Source organism: Sturnira hondurensis, unplaced genomic scaffold (genome assembly GCF_014824575.4).
Source record: "Sturnira hondurensis isolate 20B ecotype Veracruz unplaced genomic scaffold, ASM1482457v3 Scaffold0000167, whole genome shotgun sequence".
Lineage (NCBI taxonomy): Eukaryota > Metazoa > Chordata > Mammalia > Chiroptera > Phyllostomidae > Sturnira > Sturnira hondurensis.
The window spans coordinates 1901527-1926752 of record NW_028072798.1 but is presented as its reverse complement, the minus strand read 5'-3'; the positions used below and the strand labels follow the sequence as shown (position 1 = coordinate 1926752).

The window sequence follows — 25226 nt, the reverse complement described above, 5'->3', positions numbered from 1 at the left end:
CTCTCACATAGCTCCCCTTAGTGTGGCCCTGTGGTTCAGTTCCTTTCGTTGGGCGTATTTTGCACTCTCCTCTTCTTTCTCCCAGTAATTAATTGGTTTGAGGCAAGACCTTCTCTTCAGCTAACTCTAGGGCCAGAAAAATTTTTGTTCCAAGTACATGTCTCAATGCCAAGATTTCAGCAACAGCTCTCTTACCTCTTTTCCCCCCTCTCTTACCTTTCAGCCCAGGGAGGAAAACCGTGAGCACTGAGAAAGAAAACTTGGTGTTTCAAGTACTTTCACTTTCACAGATCAATGGGAAAAAGCATATTGTTTAAAAAGAATACATGAGATAAAAGTGAATATTTCTCCTTTTAGCTCCCGATTTTATTGTGTATGTCTTATGTGTATGTATTTGTTTTATCAACTATCATAAAAATTCCTAGTAGTTGCCTAGCACTTGATAGTTTATAAGTATTATCACATTACTCATTTCACTTGGTAGTGAATCACTGTTCAAACTGAATAGAAATACTTCTTATTTTAGCCCTATGGTGACCTATGAAGATTTTTTCATATTGTACATTTTCTATTTGTTTTTCAGGTTCCTGAGTTTCTGTAAGAGGACAGTCTTAAAACAAAAGAAGAAAAAGAAGTGGTTTAATTTTTGGAGGTGCCGTCTCCTGGCTGACTGCTGCAAGTGCCTGGGATTGTTTTAGGACTCCAGAGGTCAAATGAAGTTCAAGTGCGTTTTCTAGAGTGGCAGGGTCCTGCACTGCCTTGAGTGAAGAGTCCCTGCTGTTGGTTTCATGCTACCGCAGAGGCCATGGCTGCCTCCAGGACGGCCTCTCGGTCGCCTCGGGACATTGCCAATGTGATGCAAAGGCTGCAAGGTAAGGGGCAGACATGCCCGTTACTTTTGGTTGTTGCTGTTTTTAATACGCTTTATGTACTAGCGTATCTCAGAACCTTTTCAATTTGCTTGTATTTTTATTCAGTGTTGTAAAATGATAACAAGGAATAGCAAAATGTCGTTCACGCCAGTGTTTTCAAACTAGTCAATGCTGTTTTCAGATTCTGTCTTCTTTATGTAGAAAAAAGACAACGTTCTTGATTTTTTGTCTATATTAGTGTGACCTTCATGGTTATTTAGTGTTCAGTGGGAGTTCAGAGTTATTGCAAACTATTCTTCAATAACAAATGACAATACAACACCGTGATAGTACCCTACTAAGGTTAATTGTCAAATAATATGTTATTGTCAAATAAGTAAACTAGTAGCTTACTTAACCCACCAAGAAAGTCTTTAGAACTAAAACAAGTCAGGAGCATCAGGAGGCAAAGAGGCCCAAGGAGTGGAATGAGGTGATGGGAGCAATTAGTAGCGCGGGCCTGTGGACGGCATCCATTCCTTACCAGTTCCGTCTCTAAACACAAACTGTTTTTGGAAGCGAATGAACAGTGAAGTGCTAGGGCAGCTCATAAATAACTCCTAATTGTGAATTCTCTTTAAACATGTATGTCCCTTGAACCATAAAAATAATCATCTTCTCTAGGTATAAAAATATTGCTTCTCTGTCACAACCCCCATGCTATCTCTCCTACGCTTCAAATGTATATTTTTAGGATATAAAAATACCAAATGAACAAGAATTTGCTCTAGTCTTTGTCCAGAGAGCTTAAGAATAATGTGACAGCTTGGCCTTCAGGTTTTCTAGACTCTCCAGCAAGTGACCAATGTGGTTTTGCGCCACAGCCATCATATTCATCTGTCATTACCTCACATTTCTCGCTTGCAGCGGGCTCAAAGCGCACAGCATTCATTTTCGTTAAGCACGCTTCATTTTCAAATACAGACCAAATGCTTAAATCTGGATATCATGGCCCAGAATATGCCCCCAGCTTTAGGAAATCAGGAGACGAGTGAAAGTGGGAGTGTCTCCAACTGACCAGCAACCACCAATTAGAAGGTCCTGCAGTCACGTGACTGGGCAGATTTTTTTTTTTTTTTTTTTTTTTTTTTTTTTTTTGATGCTTCGGTGTGAGTCGTCCTTGTTTCACATCTCCTGTTATAAGGCCCCACTTGAAATGCCGGAAGGAGCCTGGCTAGATGAAAGAACAGATCTCTGTTGAATGTGTAGGCATAGACCTCCTCCATAGGCTGGAAAAAGCTCTGACTGGGAGTGCCTGGTGCCAAAGATCTCCAGTTTCAGTTGTACGTCTGTACTTGGGTAGCGGGCGCANAGGTATAAAAATATTGCTTCTCTGTCACAACCCCCATGCTATCTCTCCTACGCTTCAAATGTATATTTTTAGGATATAAAAATACCAAATGAACAAGAATTTGCTCTAGTCTTTGTCCAGAGAGCTTAAGAATAATGTGACAGCTTGGCCTTCAGGTTTTCTAGACTCTCCAGCAAGTGACCAATGTGGTTTTGCGCCACAGCCATCATATTCATCTGTCATTACCTCACATTTCTCGCTTGCAGCGGGCTCAAAGCGCACAGCATTCATTTTCGTTAAGCACGCTTCATTTTCAAATACAGACCAAATGCTTAAATCTGGATATCATGGCCCAGAATATGCCCCCAGCTTTAGGAAATCAGGAGACGAGTGAAAGTGGGAGTGTCTCCAACTGACCAGCAACCACCAATTAGAAGGTCCTGCAGTCACGTGACTGGCCAGATTTTTTTTTTTTTTTTTTTTTTGATGCTTCGGTGTGAGTCGTCCTTGTTTCACATCTCGTGTTATAAGGCCCCACTTGAAATGCCGGAAGGAGCCTGGCTAGATGAAAGAACAGATCTCTGTGGAATGTGTAGGCATAGACCTCCTCCATAGGCTGGAAACAGCTCTGACTGGGAGTGCCTGGTGCCAAAGATCTCCAGTTTCAGTTGTACGTCTGTACTTGGGTAGCGGCGCGCTGAACTTGGGGCGCGTTCTTCCGTGTCTGTCTTGGCTGTTTGGGTGTGAGTTACTGAGGCGTTTTGTGCGCTTTGTGCCTCAGTGATCTCATCTTTGAAAAAATGGAAGGGAAACCTACAGATCCCTTACATACTGTGGAGAAAATAATTAGGAAATAAAGCATATTTTCCTTTGAGTCTATTCAATGGGAAAATTCTCTGGGTGAGATTGGCAATAAAGGGAAATTATAAAGAGTAAATTTGAAAAAAAACTTAATTCAGAGTCAAATTCTAATTTTATGGCCACTTTATTCTTATTTTGGTTTGAATGACATTTCTTTTAAGGTGATGGTCAGGTGTGAGAAAAGAATACTGATGCTTAGTGTTTTATTTTCTATTTTTTGTGGTGGATTTACGAGTGGCTTTTCTTTTTTTTAAAGATTTTATTTATTTTTAGAAAGAGGGGAAAGGAAGGAGAAAGAGAGGGCGAGAAACATCGATGTGCGAGAGAAACATTGATTGGTTGCCTTCTGCATGCCCCCACCCGAGGACCTGGCCCAGAACCCGGCATATTCCCTGACCCAGAATCGAACAGGTGACCTTTAGGTTTGCAGGAGGATGCCCAATCCACTGAGCTACACCGGTCAGAGCAATAAGAGGCTTTTCTGGAGCCATGTGTGGAGTGGGGGAAGCATTGGATTTCCCACCCCCCACCCCACACCTCTGACAGCGGTGTCCTAGCTAACATCTGGTGTTTACATATCTCACTTGCAAAACATGGACTGTTTTCCTGACTAGCCCTCTTCGGGTTGTTGTCAAGCTCAGTGAGACAATAGATAAAAGGTGCTTTGGAAACTGTAAACACTGTGGCATGGTGAGCTGCCTCAGTATCCATGGAAGAAAATTGGATGAGAAGGCACAGGCCTGAAAATTTGCAGCAAATTCCAGATTGGGGGAGGGAGGGAATGATAATGGTCTCATATATTGTATGCTGCATAAAACTAGTAATTTTATAGTGAGGTGACTATACTTACTATATTACTTTTTCCCTTTCTAATCAAAGAAAACATTATAATATGTCATAAAGGTACCTGACAAACTTAGAACAATAAACCTTAGAATTTAGAAAGAGGTAAAATTCCTGAGCACTAGACAGTTATTCGTTTAAGCATCAATGACTTCATTGTATACATGTATACATGTATATATGTATATATACATACACATACATACAGTACATACTCATACGATGGCTATAAAATGGAAGGTCTGTACGGGCCCATCTCGCCTAGCCTGCATCAGTGGAAACAAAATGAACTGGCTGGAAGGGAAGGGGATCTGGCAGCTATGTCTGTTAGCATATTGATCCGCTGGGTTAATTCTGCTGGTTCAGCTGGCGAGGCGCATGTCTCTTCTGTTCTCGTTTGTCATTATGCAGCTTACAGATGCTCCAGGCCCCAGCCAGAGCCTCCCTGGGTGGGGGAGACCTGGCTCCAGTGGAGGGTGTTGAGTAACCCTGCTTGCCTGCTGGAACTTCCAAACCAGTGGCCATGTTCCTTATAAATGCAGGATTGGCATTATTGCCCAGATAATTAAGACGTATGATGGAATTTATTTGAGGGAAAATAATCTTCTATTAACTTAAATAGAACCAGAGTTGCTATTTTCAAAGTTCAAATTCATAAGAACATTCTTCCAGAATCTCCTTATGTTTGCGTGAATAATGTGGATAACGAATGCTTTTCTCCTCTCTGGGGTTTTATTGTCACATCAGATCCATGTGTAACTAACAAAAAGCACATAGCTTTTTTTCTTTTTACCCTCATAAGTAGACAACCATGTGGTGATTCCCAGAGGGAAGGGAGTGGGAGGAGGTAGGAGAGGATAAAACAGGTGATGGAAGGAAACTTGACCTGGGTTGTGGGCACACACGACAACATACAGATGATGTATTGCCGAATGGTATACCTGAAACCTATATAATTTTATTAAGCATTATTAATTTTATTAAGCATTATTAATTTTATTTTTGCTTTTAATAAATTCAAGTTAAAAGAAATTTAAAGAAATGTCTTCAATTTTAAGAAATTAAATTCAATTTAAATTCAATTTAAAAGATAAAAATAAATTAAATGCAAAAATCATTACAAAAATTTAAAAACTTTAAAAAATCATGTAGCTTTCAATAATGACAACTTGGCTTTTGCTTATTTGACAACTCTCTTGCTTATTTAGTTCACAACCATAATTGTTGGCTGTTTTTCTGCTTTTCATTTTTATTTCTAGTGCTAGAAAATTAAAGCACACACACAGATTGCTACATAATTTAGCTGCCATTGTAGCCATTCAATATTTCACCGTTGCCAATATTTGTGCTTGTCCGAACACAGTGTTTCAGGCGGGATCCTGAATTATAGATGAGCAGACACACTGCAGTGCAGAGTTTCATTTGATCATAAGTATAATGAGTGTTTCCGTAACTTTTATCTATTTAAAATACCCTAAAAGGCAAATACAGAGCAATAGCATAATCCGGAGGTATTAAAATTTTAAATGCACACAATTAATATGTGCATTTTCTGCCCTTAAAGGCTAAGGGCATCCGTTTTAAGAGGTGACTTGTGGAGTTATTTTACTCTATAGTCACATCTGAAAAAATAAATATCCAAACTCTTCAGATTATACATTTCTTAAAGATAGTGACAAGAGTTTAAGGCTCTTTGTAGTTTGCCATTCTGTGAAGATTCTAATTTTCAGAGTGCCTTGAGAGATTATGCTTTCTTATTAAGCCACAAAACAGTGACAAAAATCCATTTATAGTATTTGGGCTGAAATTCTCCCTCTAGTTTAATCTCTTTCTACAATGAATGTTGTGCTATTGTATCTCACATTTAAATAGGACACAAATTTCAGCACAAAACAGTGATCAATTCTTTATATTTTAGAACATTGTCATGAAATAAATGTTTGTTGAATATATGCGTCAATCACAGTCCCTAAATTAATGAATTGAAGATGAAATTAGTCGAGACATGTAACAGCAAAGGAGAAAACCGGTCACATTAGATCCTACTTTGTTTGCCCTCTTTGATGAGTGTTCTATCCTAATTTTTATAATCAGAATTAGTTTTTGGCCATAAAATTACTTTAAAGGACACACGTGCCGCCCAAATGGGTGACGATGTTAACCTTTCCAAGGGGTGTGTTGGTCTTGCAGTTGTAATGCTTTGAATCATGAAGGTCTATTACATGTTCCTATTGCTTTTCAATGTGCTCAGGAGTTCACGTTTGCCTAATGCCCTATCCTCTGGAGCCTTTCTGTCTGATGTCATTTTATCCATCCCAGGTCATGGAGAGAGCGTCTGAGGCCTTTAGGATCTTCAATGGTCTGCAAAAATATTGGCTCTCAAACAGAAATCCAAATTTGCAAAAAATTACAAGGACTAAAATTATGTCAACTAGTTGAATGTAAATCAAGTCAATTGAGAAATTACATATGTGTAAACATATTTAATAGGAGGTTGGGTGAACTTTGTTAAACTTCACATAGTGTGTGGCAGGCCTCGAAAAGTAAGAGGGTCAAAGTCTTACAAGTAAAATGTGAAACATCCCTGCATGTTGCCTCCAAATTGCTTGCTTTTAACATGCACTATAATTTTGTTTCTCCCATGGTGAAAGCCGTCCTTGACTTATGACCTCCTTATTAAAATTCCAGCTTGTTAGCTTGGCTTCCCTATTCTAACTCCATCTTCATTGTCTCGCATTTGTCTCCTTTCGCTCCCCCGATGCACCCTAGCTCTGGGCCATGTGGCACTATTTGCACTGCCCTAAAGATGCCCTGGGTCTTCTGTCCCCACGTGCAATACTTTCAGGAATGGGCCCGACTGACTGCTTCTAAAACTCAACTTATCTTCAAGGCCCAACTGAAGGCCCGTCTCCAAAGCCTCATCAATGAGAGCTTTCTCGTGGCTATAATGAGAAATGATCTCTTCTCTGTCTAAATTCCTTTAGCACTTTGTAGCACTGTTAGGCAATTTAATATTGCTTTGTATCATGTTACATCTCCATTTCTAATCTGCCCACTTCCAGTGTACAGTGGCATAAATTGGGTCAAATTCATATCAGTTCCCTACACATAGACTAACACAATGTGGACACTTCATAAGTATTTATTGAGTGAATATAGAATATTTAATATGATATAAATACTCATGGTGGAAACAGGGAGACCAAGAGAGGTAATTTAGGTAAGAAAGATATGAGTGACTTGCACTAGATTTTAAGCAGTGGCTAAGGATAGAAGTGGTAAAAATCCAGATACATTTTTAAAGTAAAGCCAAAATAATTTATTGATGGATTGGATGTGGTGTATATGAGACAGGAATGAAAGATGGTTCCCGTATTTTTCATTTCGAAATGAGAAAAGACAAAAGACTGTTGGGAATAAGATTAAGGAAGAAAATCAATAAGTTTTTTTGTTTATTTTATTTTTTTGTTTCTTTTCGACACATTACATTGTAGATGCCAGGTGGACACCCAAACATCCAAGAAGGTAGTTGAGTCTCTCTGCCTGTGGAGATCAAGGGAGAGGGCACAACTGGAGGAAATCTGGGACTCATAAGCACACGGATAGTATTTAAAGCTGTGGGACTGTTTGATGTCACCCGGGGAAGAAGGACAGATAGAAGAAAGAGGAGGTTTGAGAAATGGAACCTTCAACATTAGGGTGAAAGGGCGAGAGGGTCCTGTGTGTGCGGCTGAGAAGCTGAGGTCTATGTGGGGAAAAGAAAGAAGGGAAATCAGGAATCCAAGGGAAGGAAGAGTTCAAGGAGGGGGTGACAAATTGTGTTAATACTGATGTTCTTCATATGTTCATGTTTCTAAAGGTTTATAGTATGTAAAATATGTGTACACATAAACATGTATATACATGTATGTCAGCCCTGAGAATATGCAAGTACATGTGCATCTACATAGTATATCAGCCCTGAGTAGATGCAAGTACAAGTACATCTACATAGTTCAAAATCATTTCTAGAAGAATAAAGCGATAGTCCTGTGCGTTGCCACTAGAGAGTTGCAAGGTACTTAGAAGTTATGAGAAGTTCTTGGGTAAGAGAAGTACCTTGAGAATTTATTAAATATGATTCTGCACCTTTTGTAGAGCCCAATCAAAAATGTATCCTAAGGATAAAAGGTCTCTCACTCAGGCCTACTCAATTCCCTGTTCTCAATTTCCCATGGAGTTGGGGCCCCTCGCTGTGACCTGACGGATGAGTCTCCTGAGAACAACGCTCTCATTGATGTCATCTTGGACACTTGTGTGTCACTATCAAATCTCAGTGCCTTCCTTCCTGGTTCACCTCTTTCTCTTGTAAATCTTCACTGCACCTCTTGACATTATTTTTCAAGATTCTTTTCACACACCAAAACCAATGGAACTTCTCTTGTGTTTTGGAGAAAATGTTTATGGAGTTAGTGTCATCTATTTTCATTGCTTTGGTCTTTATTCAATTAGCTCCTCTAGGACACATTTCCTAGAAAAGGCAATGGGAAGTATAACAATATAGTTGTGCGGGTATCGGAAACATTGTGAGGACTCTGGGATTTCCTCTCCACGGGGCTAGGATTGGAACCTTCTCCCAAGTACCATAACTGGCAAACAGCATTTGTGTTTAGGAAAATCTTTAACTGAGCTGGTAGCTATTTAATGCTGCCCATGTTGGTTCAGAAATGGGGCCTTGGGTTTGCCTCTGTAAGAGGGATGAAGACCACACAGTTGCCCATGCACTTCAGAGTTCTATTAATGTGTAATTTAGATACCTGTAATGAGAAAATAAATACTAGGCCTTAAATTTTGTGTGGTAAATCCTTCATATATCTTAATAACCATTTCAGGTTATTTTTTCTTTTATTTCTTTCTAATTGGAACTGATGAGAATATTAACACATCTTTCCTTGTGGCATCCACACCTAAATACATAATTCCTGATTTTTTTATGATGTTCTATAATTTAATCAGATGCTTATCAATCATAGGTATTCAGTTAATCACATAATCATTTAGATAGTGGAGAAGTTATCAGGTGAAAATATATGCAGCTTTGCTGTAATGCTAAGGATAGGCAAATTATAATTTTCTGTTTGCTCCTACTCAAATAAACGAATGGAACTGCTGGGAGGGATTGACTACTGCATCACACAGGGTCAAGGTCAAATGATTTATATGACTTTGAATTCCTTGGATGTTGTGAAGTTTGCTTCAGTACTTTTTAGATGGTTTCTATGGTAACCTACATTCTTATTTTTAAAATTGTTCACAATGACCTCTTGGATTGGGAACAAACAATTCCTTCCTCTACTGATATTAATCTTTCATATTTAGTAAACACTGGTCTCCACCCACATTTGAAAAACATATTTATCCTGAATTATACAATTGTACTCCATTCTTTTGCTTCCTTTCTCCTCAAAATTGTTCACATGACACTATTTTCTTTTGTCTCTATCACATGACAGTTTGAATCCCTTTTATCTGCTTATTCCTTCTCATACGGTTGACTTGCATACTGACTTGGGAAGAATTTTGTGACTACCAGGACTTACCTTGTAGGTTTGTTTTGGTTGTTCATGTGCTACTATTTTATGAGCCATAAGTTCCTGTTGTCAAGAAATCCACTAATTACATATTCATAGCTTATTTTTGTCTTCTTTACTTTTCTGACGGTTCTTACAGATTATCTCATTTTATCCAATAGTGGCTGATGTATTTATTGCTTTAATATTGAATAGAAAAATGTGGAAATTTTGCCCAGAAACCTGGGAGTTAAAACTGAACTGTACCCTCAATGTTGTAATGAGAGAGATTTCCAAATACAACTCTCACTCTCTCCCTTTTCCTGTTAAGATGACTCATCCTTACCTTCAAGATAAACTCATTATGCAAAAGGGATTTTTATTATCTCACTCCTATTAATCTTCCTTTCTGACCACTCCTCCTAGATTACGGTGTTCTGATCACCCTGAAATGCTTTTAGTTCCCCTTGATCTAACTTTGATCTCACTTCCTGTCCTTTCTTTGTTTCATTTACCTGGACTTTATCCAGGCTCCAAGACCGGACTCCAACATTGTCTTCTCCGTGAAGGCTCTCCCAGGTCCACTAGCCAAAGGGAAAGAATCTCTCCTTTGAATTCTATTTCAACGCGCTTCTATTAAAGCATTGGTTCCATTAGTCTATAATCGTTTCTTTTCCTATGTGTCCCACTAGAATATGAAGCTCTTAAGGGTAGATGTCCTGTCTTATTCAACTTTGTATACCCAGTACTGACTGAACAAAAGCTGACATTTACTAAGTACTCAGTGCATTCAATTGTGTATTCTTACATCCAACAAGTATTTTTTGAGCATCTGTGTCCAAATTCTCTGACTGCAGATGTGAATATGATTGATTTAGAGTTGCCATTCTCCTGGGGCTGTAGTCTACTAGAGTGAAATGATAACAAGGAATTTATAAACTGGGTGACAGCTATGATGATGAGTAAATATATGTATAATGAATAAATTAAATTTCCACAAAAACATGCAGTTGTATTTAAGTGTACATTGACTAGGGTAGCAGACAGTTTAATGGTCTAAATTATTTTCATGTAATCTTGTACCCTGCCTCAGTTCAAAGCACCTTACTCTTATAAGGCCAGGTCCTTAGTTTTATATAGTTGTTTAAATTGGAAGGGGGATTATGGTTCATAATTTAATGGTCATATTTTGCAGATGAAATAAAGTTCTAACACAGTGAAGTGAAAAGCCAAGGTCATAGGTAGATATCTGAGGAACTACAACCTCTCAAAGGATTGAGGAGTAACTCGACACTCATGCATTAGTGCGTATTCCTTCAAGGTTATTCTTTTTTGTATTTGCTAATGATCTTTGAATAATTGTGGACACAAGGCAAGTTTGGCTACAAAATTTTCACGGCCAACCACAAAACAAAAATATGGGCCCCTTGTTTGACATTTATTAAGAGTAATTAACATGCAAGAGAGCATTAAGCTCAGGTGCATTGGGCCATCTGAGTGCAGAGCCATGTGCAATACTAAAGTCATCCACTTTTAGCGCTGTTCTGAGTTGAGAAGACAGCACTATTGGAGATGAGACTTTGCAGGAAGTGGGACCCTGAGGACTTTAGAGCCATCACAAAAGAGAAATTAAGAGGTGGAAAAGGATGAAGAGGAGAAGCTAAACATCTAAGAGAGCCCACAGCTATTTCAAAATTGTCCCTGGAGTCACTTTTGTATAACAGGCAAGCAAGAGGAGGGATCACTGTCACCCTCAACTCAGCACTTGCTTGCCCAGAGCACCGAGCTAGCCTGTGGGCACTGGAAGCTGTCAGTCAACTGCTCTGTGAGTTCGGCAAACCGGGGCCTGAAAGACTTCCCATCACATTCCACCTTATTTTTCAAAAACCTCAGCACAAAAAGGAATTCATGGCCACTTAGTAAATTGAAGCCACCCATTCATTTCATCAAAAGAAGAGAGAATATATTTGAATATTAATTATTTAATTTATAATTCTCTGTCAAAACCATTTAGGTTATACTGAATAATCATGATAAAAAACTAGCAAATACTTTTCTTATTTCTGGATATATTTATGCTGATTATATTCCTCTAATGTCTCTGCCCCTACAATTAGTAACATTATAAGAAGTAGGATGCATGGCATACAAAAAGATTTAGTGGAAATTTTTGTCTTTTGACTTTTTTCATTCAGTGAAGTTTTAAAAAATCCCTAAAGAGCCCTGGCTGGTGTGGCTCAGTGGATTGAGCGCGGGCCTGCAGACCACACGATCAAGGTTCGATTCCCAGTCAGGGCACATGCCTGGGTTGCAGGCCAGTTCCCAGCAGGGGACTCACAAGAGGCAACCATACATTGATGTTTCTCTCCTTCTCTCCTTCCTTTCCGCTCTAAAGATAAATAAATAAAATCTTTAAAAAAATAAAAAAAGAAAGAAAGAAAAAAAATCCCTAAAGAGTGCATTGCTTTTGTGTTTACAAGTCAAAAGGTGTGAAAACTTTTGGTTTTGAAAGCATTGCCAAGTTTCTGGGTCTCATACAGTAACAATCAGATATTCTGAGGTCATTTTGCATTCAAGTGTTGATAGTTTTTAATTTACATAATTATGTAACAGCGGGGAGCTATCTATGTATAATTGATAAATTTAATAAATTAATATAAAGCATGCTTAAATAAGACTGGAAACATGTATACTAATAGCACTCTTGAATGCTTCCTATTTGGTTTTAGAAATTCAGTTTTCTATGAAATATGTGTGTTTTACCTCGGGATAAAATGGCTCCTTTCTAAAATAATGATTCTCACCATTATAATAATAATGAAGGAATATTATTTCTGATGTATTTTAAAACTTCACATATTTTCTTTTGATACTTTGTGCTTTCAAAAACAACACTTTCACAACACTAAGTCTTGAAGATACTTGTATACATTTAATATGATGATAGCGATGGTCACATAAAACTTCACTAATTATCTATAAATATTTGGAAGCTGGCTAATTATATTTAAAAATCCAACCTTTTCTCTTCAATTTTACCTCTAAATATATATGCAATTTTTTGATTTTAGATTTCTTAGCTAACATTCAGTGATTGAAATCTAAATGTTCTGAAAGACTTAAAGAATCCCATAATTTTTGAGGGAAAAACTCTTAAAAGATCAACTTGTATAACTCTGATTTTTAAATATGAGTAATTGAGATTAGGAGATTTAAAGATTAAATGACTTGTATAAAATCATATATTTAATTAAGGGAAAATAAAACTAAAACCTAGATTATCTGGTTCTCTTCAAAATTGTAAAATTTTACAGAATTTTCTCCTCATGGTAAAATTATCTGGCTGATTAATAAGTATTCCCTTGTTAGCTCTGTTCTGAGTTGAAAAACAGGGTTGATATTTAGTGTGTGCTTAACTTATATAAAATTTACCTTTAATTAGAGCACTAATTACAAATAATTGGAGCTGCTTAAGGCATCCCAATGTCTTTTTCAATTTAGCAAAATGTGGTAAAAGGTCACTGAATATTTGTTGAACAAATATTAGGTTTTTCAGTTTACCTCTTTCACAATGTGCCTTTGAAGAGAGATACAGAGATACAAAGGTGAGAGGCGGGGGATATTTAGCTCATCACTCCCCACTCTAACTGCTTAAATAGTGTCACAAAATTTTCTTTACAGGTATTGCAAACTTGCTGTAGTCCCTTGAACTAGCAAATATTAACTATTAGGCTATAGCTTAAATATACTCTTCTCAAGGATGCTTTTTCCTTTGAAAATGTTTCCATGCAAATGATTAGTTTCTTTGCATGTGTGCCATCTTTTGTTTGTGAAATGTGGCACTGGGCTGCAATTCAGCTGATCTTCCATTTCTACAACTAGAATAAACTGGTCACCTCCGATGTTCCAGACAGCTGTATTAAACATAAAGGAGCTAACTCTGAAACTGACTGTCGTGTCCTGGCCCTTCAGGGACTTCGAAGCCAGTGACTGAGTTGGAACCGTGACTGAAGAATTTTGCAATGAGCCACTCTGGACAGGGAGCAGAAGTTGCTTTGGAAGTGGGTTGAGGATCCCCCTGGGCTCCTCAGCTCCAGGAGCCTCGCTCACAGCCTCCGCGCTGGTGCTCTGGCGTGGGCACTGGTCCTTCCGCACCTGAATTTTCATGCCGGGTCTCAGGAACTAGGCCACACTCTCACAAAACTGCCAGTGAGCTGGCTCCTCCTCTTGCCACTCTCCAGATGGGCCCTTGGGTTGCAGGCAACCAACCATGCCCCCTTCACTCTAAACACTGCCAAGCCCAGACTGTGAAGACGGAGGATTGATGGATGCTCACTTCCCTCCCCACGGTGCATCCCTGGGGCATTTATGCACGGAGTGGTAGGGCTAACCTATCTTTGACTGTACTAGGGGAACCTGGCTCATGTTGCCTGTCCAAGACATCTAGGAATAATAATGTTAATTGCTACTTTTCTGAATTTCATGTTTTAACTTTAGTTTGGGGAGGGTGTGGACTCATTGAATAGCATCCTCTGCTAATGGTATTTAAGAGCAAGCATGACGCTCATGAACATATGTGACTAAGGATAATTATAAAAACTTTTTAAATTAGTAAACGTCCCAAACCTTAGTCTCAATATAAAATTTTCTTCAAACATCTGCATTTAGAAAAGTAAAATTGTTCCTATGTTCCAAAATATAAAAAGAACCTTTCTTCCCAGAAAGAGATGTATAATGTCAACCTATAGTTGATTTTAACTGGCTCCGTTATTGATGCCTCAAAAGCAGTTTTAAAAGAACAGTGTTGAACCAACCTTGAATGCAGACCACTGCCTGGAAGCACTGGCAGAATTGCTTCATAACCAGCTACAGGTTCATATGAGCTTTTATATGTTTGATAAAGAAAAATGTTTCCTGACATCCAAAATAGCTTCTAGTGAGGGTCAGATCATTGAGGCGGAACATTGGACACTCCCTCTGCATTGCAAGGACAATCAGTGCTTTCAAGTCCCAAGTAGCTTTCACTTCTGGTTTAAGAGAGGAAACATGAGTCTGTTTCTTTATTTCTTCATTGCTAGTTGTCTGTTTAATAATTTAACATAGAAAATGTGATGGCTAGAAAATGTAGGGATTGTATCATTGCTTTTTTACCCACATGGGCTGAAAGAAATGAGTTCAAATGGAAAATGAGTAAGCTTTCTGTACTTCAAGAAAAAATATTTTTCCAAACTATAGTGACTATTTTTAGCATCTATCAGTGAAATTAAACAAAATCATATAATATCGCTTTCTAAAACCCCCCACATTAAAAAAATATATTTATTTATTTATTTTGAGACAGAGAGGAAGAGAGGGAGAAAGAGAAGGAGAGAAACATCAATGTGTGGTTGCCTTTTGTGTGCTCCCTACTGGGGACCTGGCCCACAACCCAGGCATGTGCTCTGACTGGGAATTGAACCAGTGACCCTTTGGATCACAAGCTGGTGCTCAATCTACTGAGCCACACTGGCCAGGGCTTCCCCCATATTTAAATAGCTTAATTTTCTCATGTTATTCAGGTAATATGTTTCTGAAAATTCAAGCAAAATAGAAAAGTATACAAAGTGCTAATCTCTCCAATACCACTATATTAATAGATGAGATAGGCAGATAGACATTATTTTGGTGGATATCCTTCCAAATTAGTACAAATTTCCTATTGCTATGGAATATTTTCACAGAATGTCACCTTTTCTTCGCACATCCTTAAACCAGCTAACCTGGAAAGAGGGTGGCCTTCCTGGCGTCCACATCTGACTTGGAAGGGAACCTCAGAGGAGAGGAAGGGGGATTTATTCAGGAGCTGCTGCCTCCTTTCCTTTGATCAGACCGATCCCCCCAAGGCCAAAGGCTAAGCCACCAGTAGCATTTCATTTGAAATGGCACAAACATTTTTGTAAAATAACACCACTTGTGTTATGATAAAGCTGAATTTAGCCCTGGGATTGCAGAATAGAACATTGAGATCAAGGAGGCAAGCCAAAAAAATATCACCAACTCCAGTGTAATATATAAGCAATTGAGTTTTATTTTCTTTTTGCTTAAATCACCCAGCCAACTGTCTCAGCTCTCATCTTCATGCTGTGAGTGGGAGTGAGAAGTTGTGAGAAGCCATGAAAATAATAAGGGCCGAGACACGAACGTCTTGCCTCTTGTTCCTGGCCATGGTTATTTCCCCTTCACAGGAGTTACTGTTGTCTGCAATACACAGATCCTCTTCCCTGGCCGACCTGCCCTTGCTGCTGCATCTGCGTTCTGACTTGTCTCATATTTACTCCTCGGTTGTTCATTCCTTAGCTCATGGTTAGTGGCCACAAAAGGGGAGCCTCTCTGGTTGAGTGAGCTGTTGTAGCAGGACTCAGCCTCCCTCTCCCTCCCTCCATTCCCCTGTGATTTTCTGCTCTCTCTTTCTCTCTCTCTCTCTATCTCTCTCTCTCTCCCTCCTTCCCTCTCTTCAAATAGAAACTACTTAAAACTGGACAGGTATTAGCACAAAATGAGACAGTTCTGGGTCTAGTTTCAGATCATGAGAAATCTTTATTTATACCTTACTTGTTCCAGAAAGGATTGAAAATAACACAAGTACATACGACCAGATGCTGTCTGTTTTTAAATGAGGAAGTGAGTAACTTAGCCTGGTGGAAAGTACTAATTACCATTGCCTTCACTCGTCACTTAGTGCGGATATATCCAAGTTTTACTCACGCGGGGGGCTGAAGGAATTGGGACGGTGGAGTGGAGAGTGGGGAAGATCCACTAAGTTTCTTATCTCTAGGCTCTTGAGCACTGACTCCGGCATCCATTCAAAGAGCATAAGCATTCAGCCCAAATTGGTGGGAGTCTAGGGGCAAGACAAGGAGCATCTGGGTAGACAAACTGAAAGCGACCAGTAAATAGAGGAGATTAATGTCCACACCACAGCCTGTGACTGACTGTGATGGAGCCAGTGTGAAATCAGTAAGGAACGATACCTGCCTCACGCATCTTTTAGATATCTTCACATAGCCTAGTGCTTAGATCTCATTATATAAACCATTTCTCTCAGTGCTGTTTACACTCCATTCCTACTAGAAGTATTGCTAAGTCTACTGACTCTCAAATCAAGTCAGGTCATGCTGTGTAATCTTTTCTATGGGTGTCCAAAGAGCCCCTCTGCCCAAGGCCAGAATTTCATTTTCACTCTTGTAGCCATTCAACAAGGCTGTTTCCTGTGTGACCCTTTGTCCTTCTGGAACAGAAAGTATTTAGATCCTTATCCTGCTGGAGTTTTGTCATCTGGCTCATGCAGTTGTCTTCCACTTGCTTCGTTTGTTCCTACCAGAGGTCTCAGGGGCATTGGCGGTTGAAAATCTACCTTAATGTATTGCTCCCTCTTCTTTGTTTTGTCTAAAGTGCATTGATTAGCCCATGGTTAAGGATGACTACCCAGTTTCTTCAGTTAACTCTGTGCCTAGCAAGTTCTACTATTGTTTCTCATCTTAACCAGTCGTGTCTCTAAATCCTGTCTCTAGATTATAGCAGACGCTTGTCCTTGTCATATGTCTAGGCATTTAACTGTTGAATTTCTACCAACATTCCTGGTCTAGCATAAATCATTACTATGTACCCTGTACTCAGGTGAATGAACAAGTCTTGCTCACCTTAGACCACCTCAAACCACCTCAGACAAACAACATCATTGTCATTTCCCAGTTCTCTTTGGTTTCTTCTTAGATTTGGAAGGTGATTTTCCCAAATTATCTTATTGTAGGCTTGCCACTGTAAGAGTATGCATGCATGAGAAGAATCATAGCATAGTTTCCATCAGCCAGAGAAGAAAACTATCTGTTCATACCCTCACTGGGCATTTAGATCCTTATTGAAATACCATGTTCACCCCATCTGTATTTACATAAGAGCTTTTTAACTGTACAGTACATAAATTCATATTCAGAATTTCTGAGAACTACACAGATTGCACATTTTTCTCTATGTAATAAAGAGCTATCTAGAGGAAAACTTGCCTCCAGTGATTCCAACTCCTTCCCATCCCTCCAGTTCTCTGAACAGCAGGGAGAATTTAGATTGCCTGAAGGCAGAGCCAAGGAGAAAGAGGGAGCTGATCTTAGGAGAGAAATGTCATTATTATTTAGAAGAAAATTACAGAGCAGGTGTTCAGCAGAAACACTTGTTTTGGTGGTTTTTTTTTTTTTGACTTATGTGCCTGCAAGCATCTCTACTATAAGTTACCATAGCTTCTATCGAGTCACGACTTGTCCTAAAACTCTGCATCCAGTTCTCCATATAAGATAAATGAGACACAAAAGGCATTTCTGTTTGTTGTTATTTTATTAAGAAACTTTTTTACCATAATTATCACCATGTACTAGCTATTTAATAAAAATTATTGCATAGATGGTGCATTTTATACTCCTGGGTCTAAAAGACAGGCATGCAAAGGTGAGATTTGTTTGGGCTGCCAATTCCTTCTTTCCTAGGTAGTGACAGCTGCTTCTGGCTTCACCATCTGTTGTCTCGTTTTGTCACCTCTTCTAAAGGCTTTTTTGTCATTGTTGTTTTTCTTTTCTTTTCTTTTTTTTTGGCTAAACCAAATCTTGTTGTTAGACTGTTCATCTTTGTTACTAGATGTGACGTTTCAGGGCTTGTCCACTGCTACTACGTTTAATATATAGGTCAGTCTTGGATCATATCACTAAGCTTTTGTTGCCTTTTGCTGCCACTAAAAGAAAGACAATTTAAATAAATTGCTGATCTTTTCTTTGCTGCCACATACATTAGGGTTTGACCCAAGTAGTACTCCTCATCACTCAGGTGGTTCTTGTGTCTCCACTCACCTTCTCTTCCCCTTCCTGCTTATGAGATGTCATTCCATATATTTAATATTCATCTGTTCACTAGCAACACCTTTATTAGAGTACTCATGTGAGATCCTCCACACTATAGGACAAATATACAAACTTAATGTTTGCCATTGGTTTTTTAAGATAAGCCCAGAGTAAAAGACACAATAGTGTAAACAAAATAATATCCCTGAATACACTTGACTTAAGTGAACCTGACCAATGGATTTTAACTTTTACCGTAGACAAACAGTAGAAATTTTGTTATATATTAATTATCAGCTTTATAATCAATAGTTTGGAATTCTTTCCAAAGAAATTGACCAAGCCTCATGCAACTTTTTGCTGTTTATTTGTTTATTTTTATCTTCAAACAAAGAGGAAAACACTGGTGCACCAGGTCATGGTAGATAATGGCCAGAATACTAACACTAAAATGCACGTTCCATGTCAATTTGATGTTTAAAAATAAATTTGCCTCCATCTGCTTAATGGGAAAACATCATGTTGCTGAACACTCAAGTGTCTGTTGGTTTATTAAAATATCTGCAGCTTCCAAGAGTAGTACATTTAAATAAAATCCATTATTTTATATTCAATTGAATAAAAATCTTCCATGATTTATTACTTTAGGAACCAAAGATTTTTTTTTTCTCTTTAACCTGAAAGTCACCTATGTAGGATTGCTCATTGTGTCAGGAGAGGGACGTGGGAGGAATTCTGGAAAGTCTGTAGTGTGCAGCAACCTAATGCCATCAGATAAGAAAATCCAAATAGGATTAAAAAAAAATCTCCCTTTGTATTCCAAGCTCTTATTAGAACAACCCACAGGGATGTTTTCCTTGGCAGGCTAGCAGAGCATTTATTAGCCAGTGAGCTCTCCAGTCTAAAATTGAAGACAATTGGAGAGACTCGTAAGGGCTTGAACTTGGTGCTTTACATAAATTTAGAATGATAATTTTTTTCCAGTGAATCTTCACTATTGAAATTCTTAAAGAAGAATTCAACTTTTCTGGACTGTGTTGCTTATGTATAAATCCCATATGAAGGCTGAAAATCACATCCCTATGTGAGCGCTCATTTTCTTTTCAAATACTGCGAAAGACACAGAAGAGCCCTCTGATCTCTGCAGAAGCGAATGACATCACTTGAAATTACTAATTGTTCTGCTGTTGTCTGCAACACAGATGAACAGCAGCAAAACATCTGGGTTAACAGAGACCAGCTAGATGAAAAATAATGCTGTTAATTATGTCGTAAAATGCTCTAGTTGGTCAAAATACTATTTATCTAAAACAGACCAAGTGATACTCAATCTACCAGATTCTCTTCCTGCGTGAGATCAGATTTACCTACACTCTAAGAAGCCATTAATCATTGATATAGCTATCAATAGTGATACAATTGCTATATTGTCTTTCCTCTTGTGTTCTACAAAGGGTAAGCTATCTTTAAATCTTGCAAATTAAAAGTATTAATAGCATGCTGTGTTATTTTTAAAATCTTGAAGCTGAAACCATATATCTTTTAAGGAGATATTGCTAACAGATCAATGAGTTTGGAATGGACTGATGTTGTTGCCAGTGGGAGAAGGGTTCTTCCACAGAGTTATGAGTAAAGCATTTGGGGACCCACACAGAGATGGATGAGGTGTTGTGGTAAAATTTATTGGGGCAAAAACAAAGGACTGCTCCCCCGCCCCCACCCCGGCCCCGCCCCGCCCTGGTGCCCAGTGTCTCATCCAGGACCAGATAGATGGCCCAGCTCTTTCCCACTATGGAATAGGTCCAGCCTCTGGGGCCATGAGCCTGCACGTGTCCTCACCAAGCCCAGGAGGAGCAGGGCCCAGAGACACGGAATTTCTCTGTGTCTCATTTCCCCATCCGCACGTGTGGGTCACAGCTGCACTTGGGCCCATGCTTCAGGCTATGGTAGGGCTTGGGTGGCTGCCAGGCTGCTATAGAGAAGGAATGTGCAAATGAATGGGCAAACAATTCAATGTGTGCTGCTAAAACAGGCCTTTGTTAAGCTTTGAATATGTTACCTAGGGCTTTCAAACTAACCAATCTCTTTCCTTATCATTCCCTAGCTTGTGCCCGGTCCTTCCTTCCCCTAACCAATCTGGTCTTTCCCCCAGGTTTTCCAGGCTAGATTCGGCCCCATTATGTCACTGTTTGGCTCCAACTGCACATGCCTCAAAGTTTTGCCTTGTCATTTGGTTTCTACTGCACAGTTGCTTACCTCCCCCTGCACCATATTGGTTTCTACTGTGCACGAACCTAGCAAAGGAATTTCCCCTTTACTGTTTATTCCTCACCCCCATAGTCAAAGCATATGCGCCAGTTCCCCACCCCCCACCCCCCAGAGATGGAAAGAAAGGCAGTCCTTCTTATACAGGCTGAGGGAGGGAGGGATGTTAATCCCCTTTTGGGGGATTTGGCCATCCCCTGGGGTGTCTGAAGCAGCAGTTTTCAGATTTAAGCCTGATTAAATGTACCTTCCTGACTCAGTCAGACCCAGCGGGTCTAGCTTCCATCTCTTGTTAACTCCTAACTGCCAAGGCTTAAATGTAATTTTAGTAATCAAATTATTTAAAGTTATTTAAGGACAGTTTTAATATTTCAATATGTATATTCATCTCCTTAATCTGAGTTTCCAACACGAGCTTTTTCCTCCCTAAGCCCCAGGAACTGTCTCTTCTCTCTCCCATGTTTAGGTGGAGAAAATGGGCAGTCCACTTGTTATCACTTCATCAACTCACTGATGTCGCTGCTCAGTTAGAGGGTGCTCACAGGCCATTTCCTAGTCTCAGAAAAAAAAGGAGAAAAATGTACACATCAAAGACTCATCATCATATCATAAGTAAGTGATCCTCAATCACTTACCAAAGGGACTATGAAAGAAAAAGAGAGTTTTTCTAAAGGAGACACACTTTCGATTTGATTCTAATGTATACTATGTATTCAAGCATGGCTTTTGATTTTTTCCTTATGAATATATTCATAAGAGTTGTAACAAAAAATGCTCACATTGGCTATTTTATCCTTAGAAATACATTCTATGATTGGGTAATAGTCAGCATGGTCCCTGGAGTTTATGTTCCCTGATTCAGAGAACACAGGTATCTGGGCTACCAAATTAAACCCAGTTCAACAGGTATGTCTTGCATTTGCTGAAGCACATAAATTTCACAAGATAGAAAGTCTAAGACAAAGAGGAAAAAGCTTTTGGGAGTCTTACTCACTGTAAGATGCACGTGTCTTTGATGTTTAAAGATAAATTTGCCTACATATGCCTCATAAAATAACATCATGTTGCTCAAAAATTGAATGTGTCTTGGTTTTCTAAAATATCTAGAGCACCCTAGAACAGCTCAAGAAAATGAAATCCACCGTTGCACATTCAATTTAAGAAATATCACCCATGTCTTTAAAATTTAAAGGTGTTCAGAGTAGTTCTATTAAACTTTGTCAATTTGATATCCACCCTTTTCTTGGACATGTACACAGGGGTGGGCAAAAGGAGGTTTCCAATTGTGAGTGTGCAACACAGAGTTTATCCTTGTATTATTCTTTATTTATTAATTAGTGTATTATTTGTTATTATTCTTGACCTACTTCTTCCCAGCCCTGTATGGAAGGGCTCATGCTTCTGACACAGACGTTAGATAGTTTTGTTCTGCACTTGAGAGAGAACTGGTCTTTTATTAAACAAATCAGTGCTCCAGTGAGTTAGACTGTCTGTAAGGCCAAGTTTACAGGCTGTCAAACTCAACAGGAAGTGAAGATAATAACGAGGAAGATCTCTTTTCAATTCATTTTTAAGGTTATGTAAGTAAAACTATGAAAACCATGCTTCCTGGACCCTCCCCTTTCACTCTGCTTCTATATAACACTGACCTTGAGCATGACTAAACAGTTAAGTAGAAGGTGCAAAGAAACAATAGTGGGAGGACAATTAAGTTAAAGCTAAAACCATAACATTTTAAAATGAGAAAACAATTTAAAAATATTTCCTGATGGAAAGCTGAAGTTTAGGTATAGATTGACAATTAATTCTTCTCTAAGGAAGTTCCAACCAGGGAAGGCAGATCAGAGGGGAACTTTTTCTTCTTTTTAAAAATCATTCTCTGCTCTGGTCACGCCCTTGTGGGAGAGAAGCCCAAGGGACATGAATAAGCCTGTTTGACCAGCCTCAGCTCTCTGCCTGTGATGGCCTTGACTAGAGCAGCCCGCTCAACCCCGCATCTCATTCCCCAATTATTACTCAAGATATATAGGGTGTTTGAAGCCTAAAAGCATAGGATTTTAGAACGAGATGAGTCTACAGGGGTCATGAGCCCAACAGTGACATCTTACAGGTGAGGCAACTGCGTGTGGCCCTGAAGTCTCATGCTTTATAAAGCATGAACTCTGGCTTAGCTGATACTATCACACCCCGTTTATAGAGTTTCCAGAGTTCCCACTAAGGGCAGATGTAGAGCCAAGCACATTTTTCCTCAACAGCTCAGTTAACAGATTTCTGTTCCAGTGTTTCCAAATTCAGGAAAGAATATATAGTTTCTGGCAAGGCCATTTGGAATAGCTCGCAGCAGTGTTTTTAAGTATTATGATAAAAAGTGATTGGTGGTTGCTCATTTATTCACTCCCTAACCATTTAATAAACTTTTACAATGCTCTTTGAGGTAGGGGTGTCAACGGAGACATGTGAAGGGTTCACATGATTGGAGGCCAGAACAAGGAAGATGCAGCCTTAAAATGGGGGAGGACATTCCAGGCCACGTAAACAAGCATATCGCTCGGTGGAACAGGTTTGGTCAATATATCGGGGGCTTAGAGGATGAGGTGTGGAATCAAGTGATGCGCCTTAGAAGTGTTCACGAGGAGACGCTATGAGATACCCAGTTAAGAGATGCTGAGAAAATGGTTTTGTCCAATAGGCTGGAGCTCGGGGCAGAAATCAAGACTGGCAATCAATGTCTGTGATACAGAGCAAATAGACGACGCTCAACTAGTTGAGGTCCCCTGAAGGAAGATTGTCAATAGAGAAGGAAGTGGTCATCGCTCACCTGTTGCTTCCCAATATTTGCAGTTCAGCAAAAAGAGAGGAGACTCCAACGGAGACTGAAAAGGAGGCTAAGAGAAAAACAAAAAGCAGGAGAAGACGATGATTTGGAATCCAAATAAATAGTTTTAAGACTGAGACATACCAGCAATGCCAGTGTGCTGAGAGGTCATGTAATATGGGGCCTGAGAATTAAGCTGGGAATTCAGTAAGGTCAAGGTATGGCATTGACAAGAGTGTTTTCAATGGAATGGTGAGGATGAAAGTGTGATGGGAGCAGGCTCGAGAGACACCAACGAGCAGGAAGTGGAGGCTGATGTATTAGAAGTTTCTTGGAAGAGTTTCGTAGTACAAGAGTAGGGAAAATGATTGTGGCTGGAGGGAGAAAGGAATTCAAGGGAGGTATTACCTTTAATGAAGTGTTCTTAGATATTTTACAATAAATACACTACCAAATTTGATTATGTAAAAATAATTGACCCTGTTTGCTATAAATGGGGTCTTGTATAGCACCAAACACAAACCTGTTTCCTGGAGATTTCACAGGTTTATTAGATATCAAGGTCAGAGTACGTCCTCATGTTCTACCTTCTTCTCAGACCAACATCTCTGCCTGTGATGCGGCTCACTCCATCTTTGGACAGACCAAACAGTCCCGAACCTGTTCTTCATGTGTACCAAACAGAAATCTGTCTTCTTGGAACTTCATGCAGTGCCCTAGCTCTATCCCAGTGGGCCGCACAAGGCCCGTCTGTCCCTTACTGCACAGAAGCTGTATCGGCCCCTCTCTTCCATAGGCCAGCGCCCCGTCCTCTGTCTTCTCTTTGCGGGACGTGACTTCACATCCCTTCCCCAGTCACCCAACTCTTTCTTTCTGGCAGTGCAAGGGAAGCGAGCCAAAACAAAACGGCATCACATTCACCTGGGGACTTTAGACCTTCCCTTGAAAATGATTCTTCTATTCAGCCACACAAGCCTCTCCAAAATCCAAGTGAAGAGGAATTGAGTGGAAGAGAAGAAAAATGGAGTGTTTTCCTGATCTGAAAGTTTGGTAGAAAGAAGTTATTGAGAAAGTGGGTGGGTGCTGTTCAGTGGGGAGTTTCGTTGCGTGGAGCAGTCACCATTGTCGTCTGACCACAGTGATGAGAGAGCCCTCGTTTGTGGACTCCCAGGTGACCTATGTGAGAGAACACGCCTAGGTACCCGACTGAGGGACCTCATATAATTTTTACGACCTTGTAAGCAGACATCTATATCCCCATTTAACATAAGAGCAAATAAAGTCCCAGAAACTCTGTGTAGTCACACAGCTTTCAAGTGGTAGCATTGGCATTAAAACCAGTCTCTCTGGCCCCAGAGTCTCTCTTAGACTTAGAAGTACCTGGGTACTTCTCTGTGTACTCAGGTCCCAGGCCGGAGCACTTTGGGTATTTTCTTTTCTCTGTTTTCTTTAAGATGGGCCGTTTCTTAACACATTTCATTACATTATAGTATGCTCTTCATTGTATTATACTCTTCAGGTGTTTTGTTTTCTAAAATAGTTCATTAGGTTATATTTCACTGATATTCTTCAAGATGCTGTAGAAGATGCTAAGATGGGAAAAACTCAATTCCTATCCCTAAGGGGTTGATGATCCTGTGGAGAAGATAACATAAATGCACAAATAATTATGTAAAAGCAAACTATGCTGGGTGATCTTAAAGAGAGAAACTAATAAATTCTTTGGCCTCTAGAAATATATGTAGGGGTGGGGAGGACACTACCAACTGGAGAACCTTGACATTCTTCATGAAAAAGTTATGATGTCAGATGAGTTTCCGAGGGTGA

The 25226-nt window shown here is 39.4% G+C and overlaps 1 protein-coding gene across 8 annotated transcripts in view; it reads left to right on the top strand.

The window, feature by feature from the left end:
* The window catches only part of SYNE1 (spectrin repeat containing nuclear envelope protein 1), a 407591-nt gene that overhangs the window by 7860 nt on the left and 374505 nt on the right, over positions 1 to 25226 (top strand). For all 8 annotated transcript variants that reach the window (XM_037051212.1, XM_037051453.1, XM_037051603.1 and 5 more), the window contains exon 2: positions 584 to 872. In XM_037051212.1, coding sequence (XP_036907107.1) covers positions 806 to 872 — 67 coding nt within the window. In that variant the 5' untranslated portion in view covers positions 584 to 805. The remainder of the gene's footprint in view (positions 1 to 583; positions 873 to 25226) is intronic.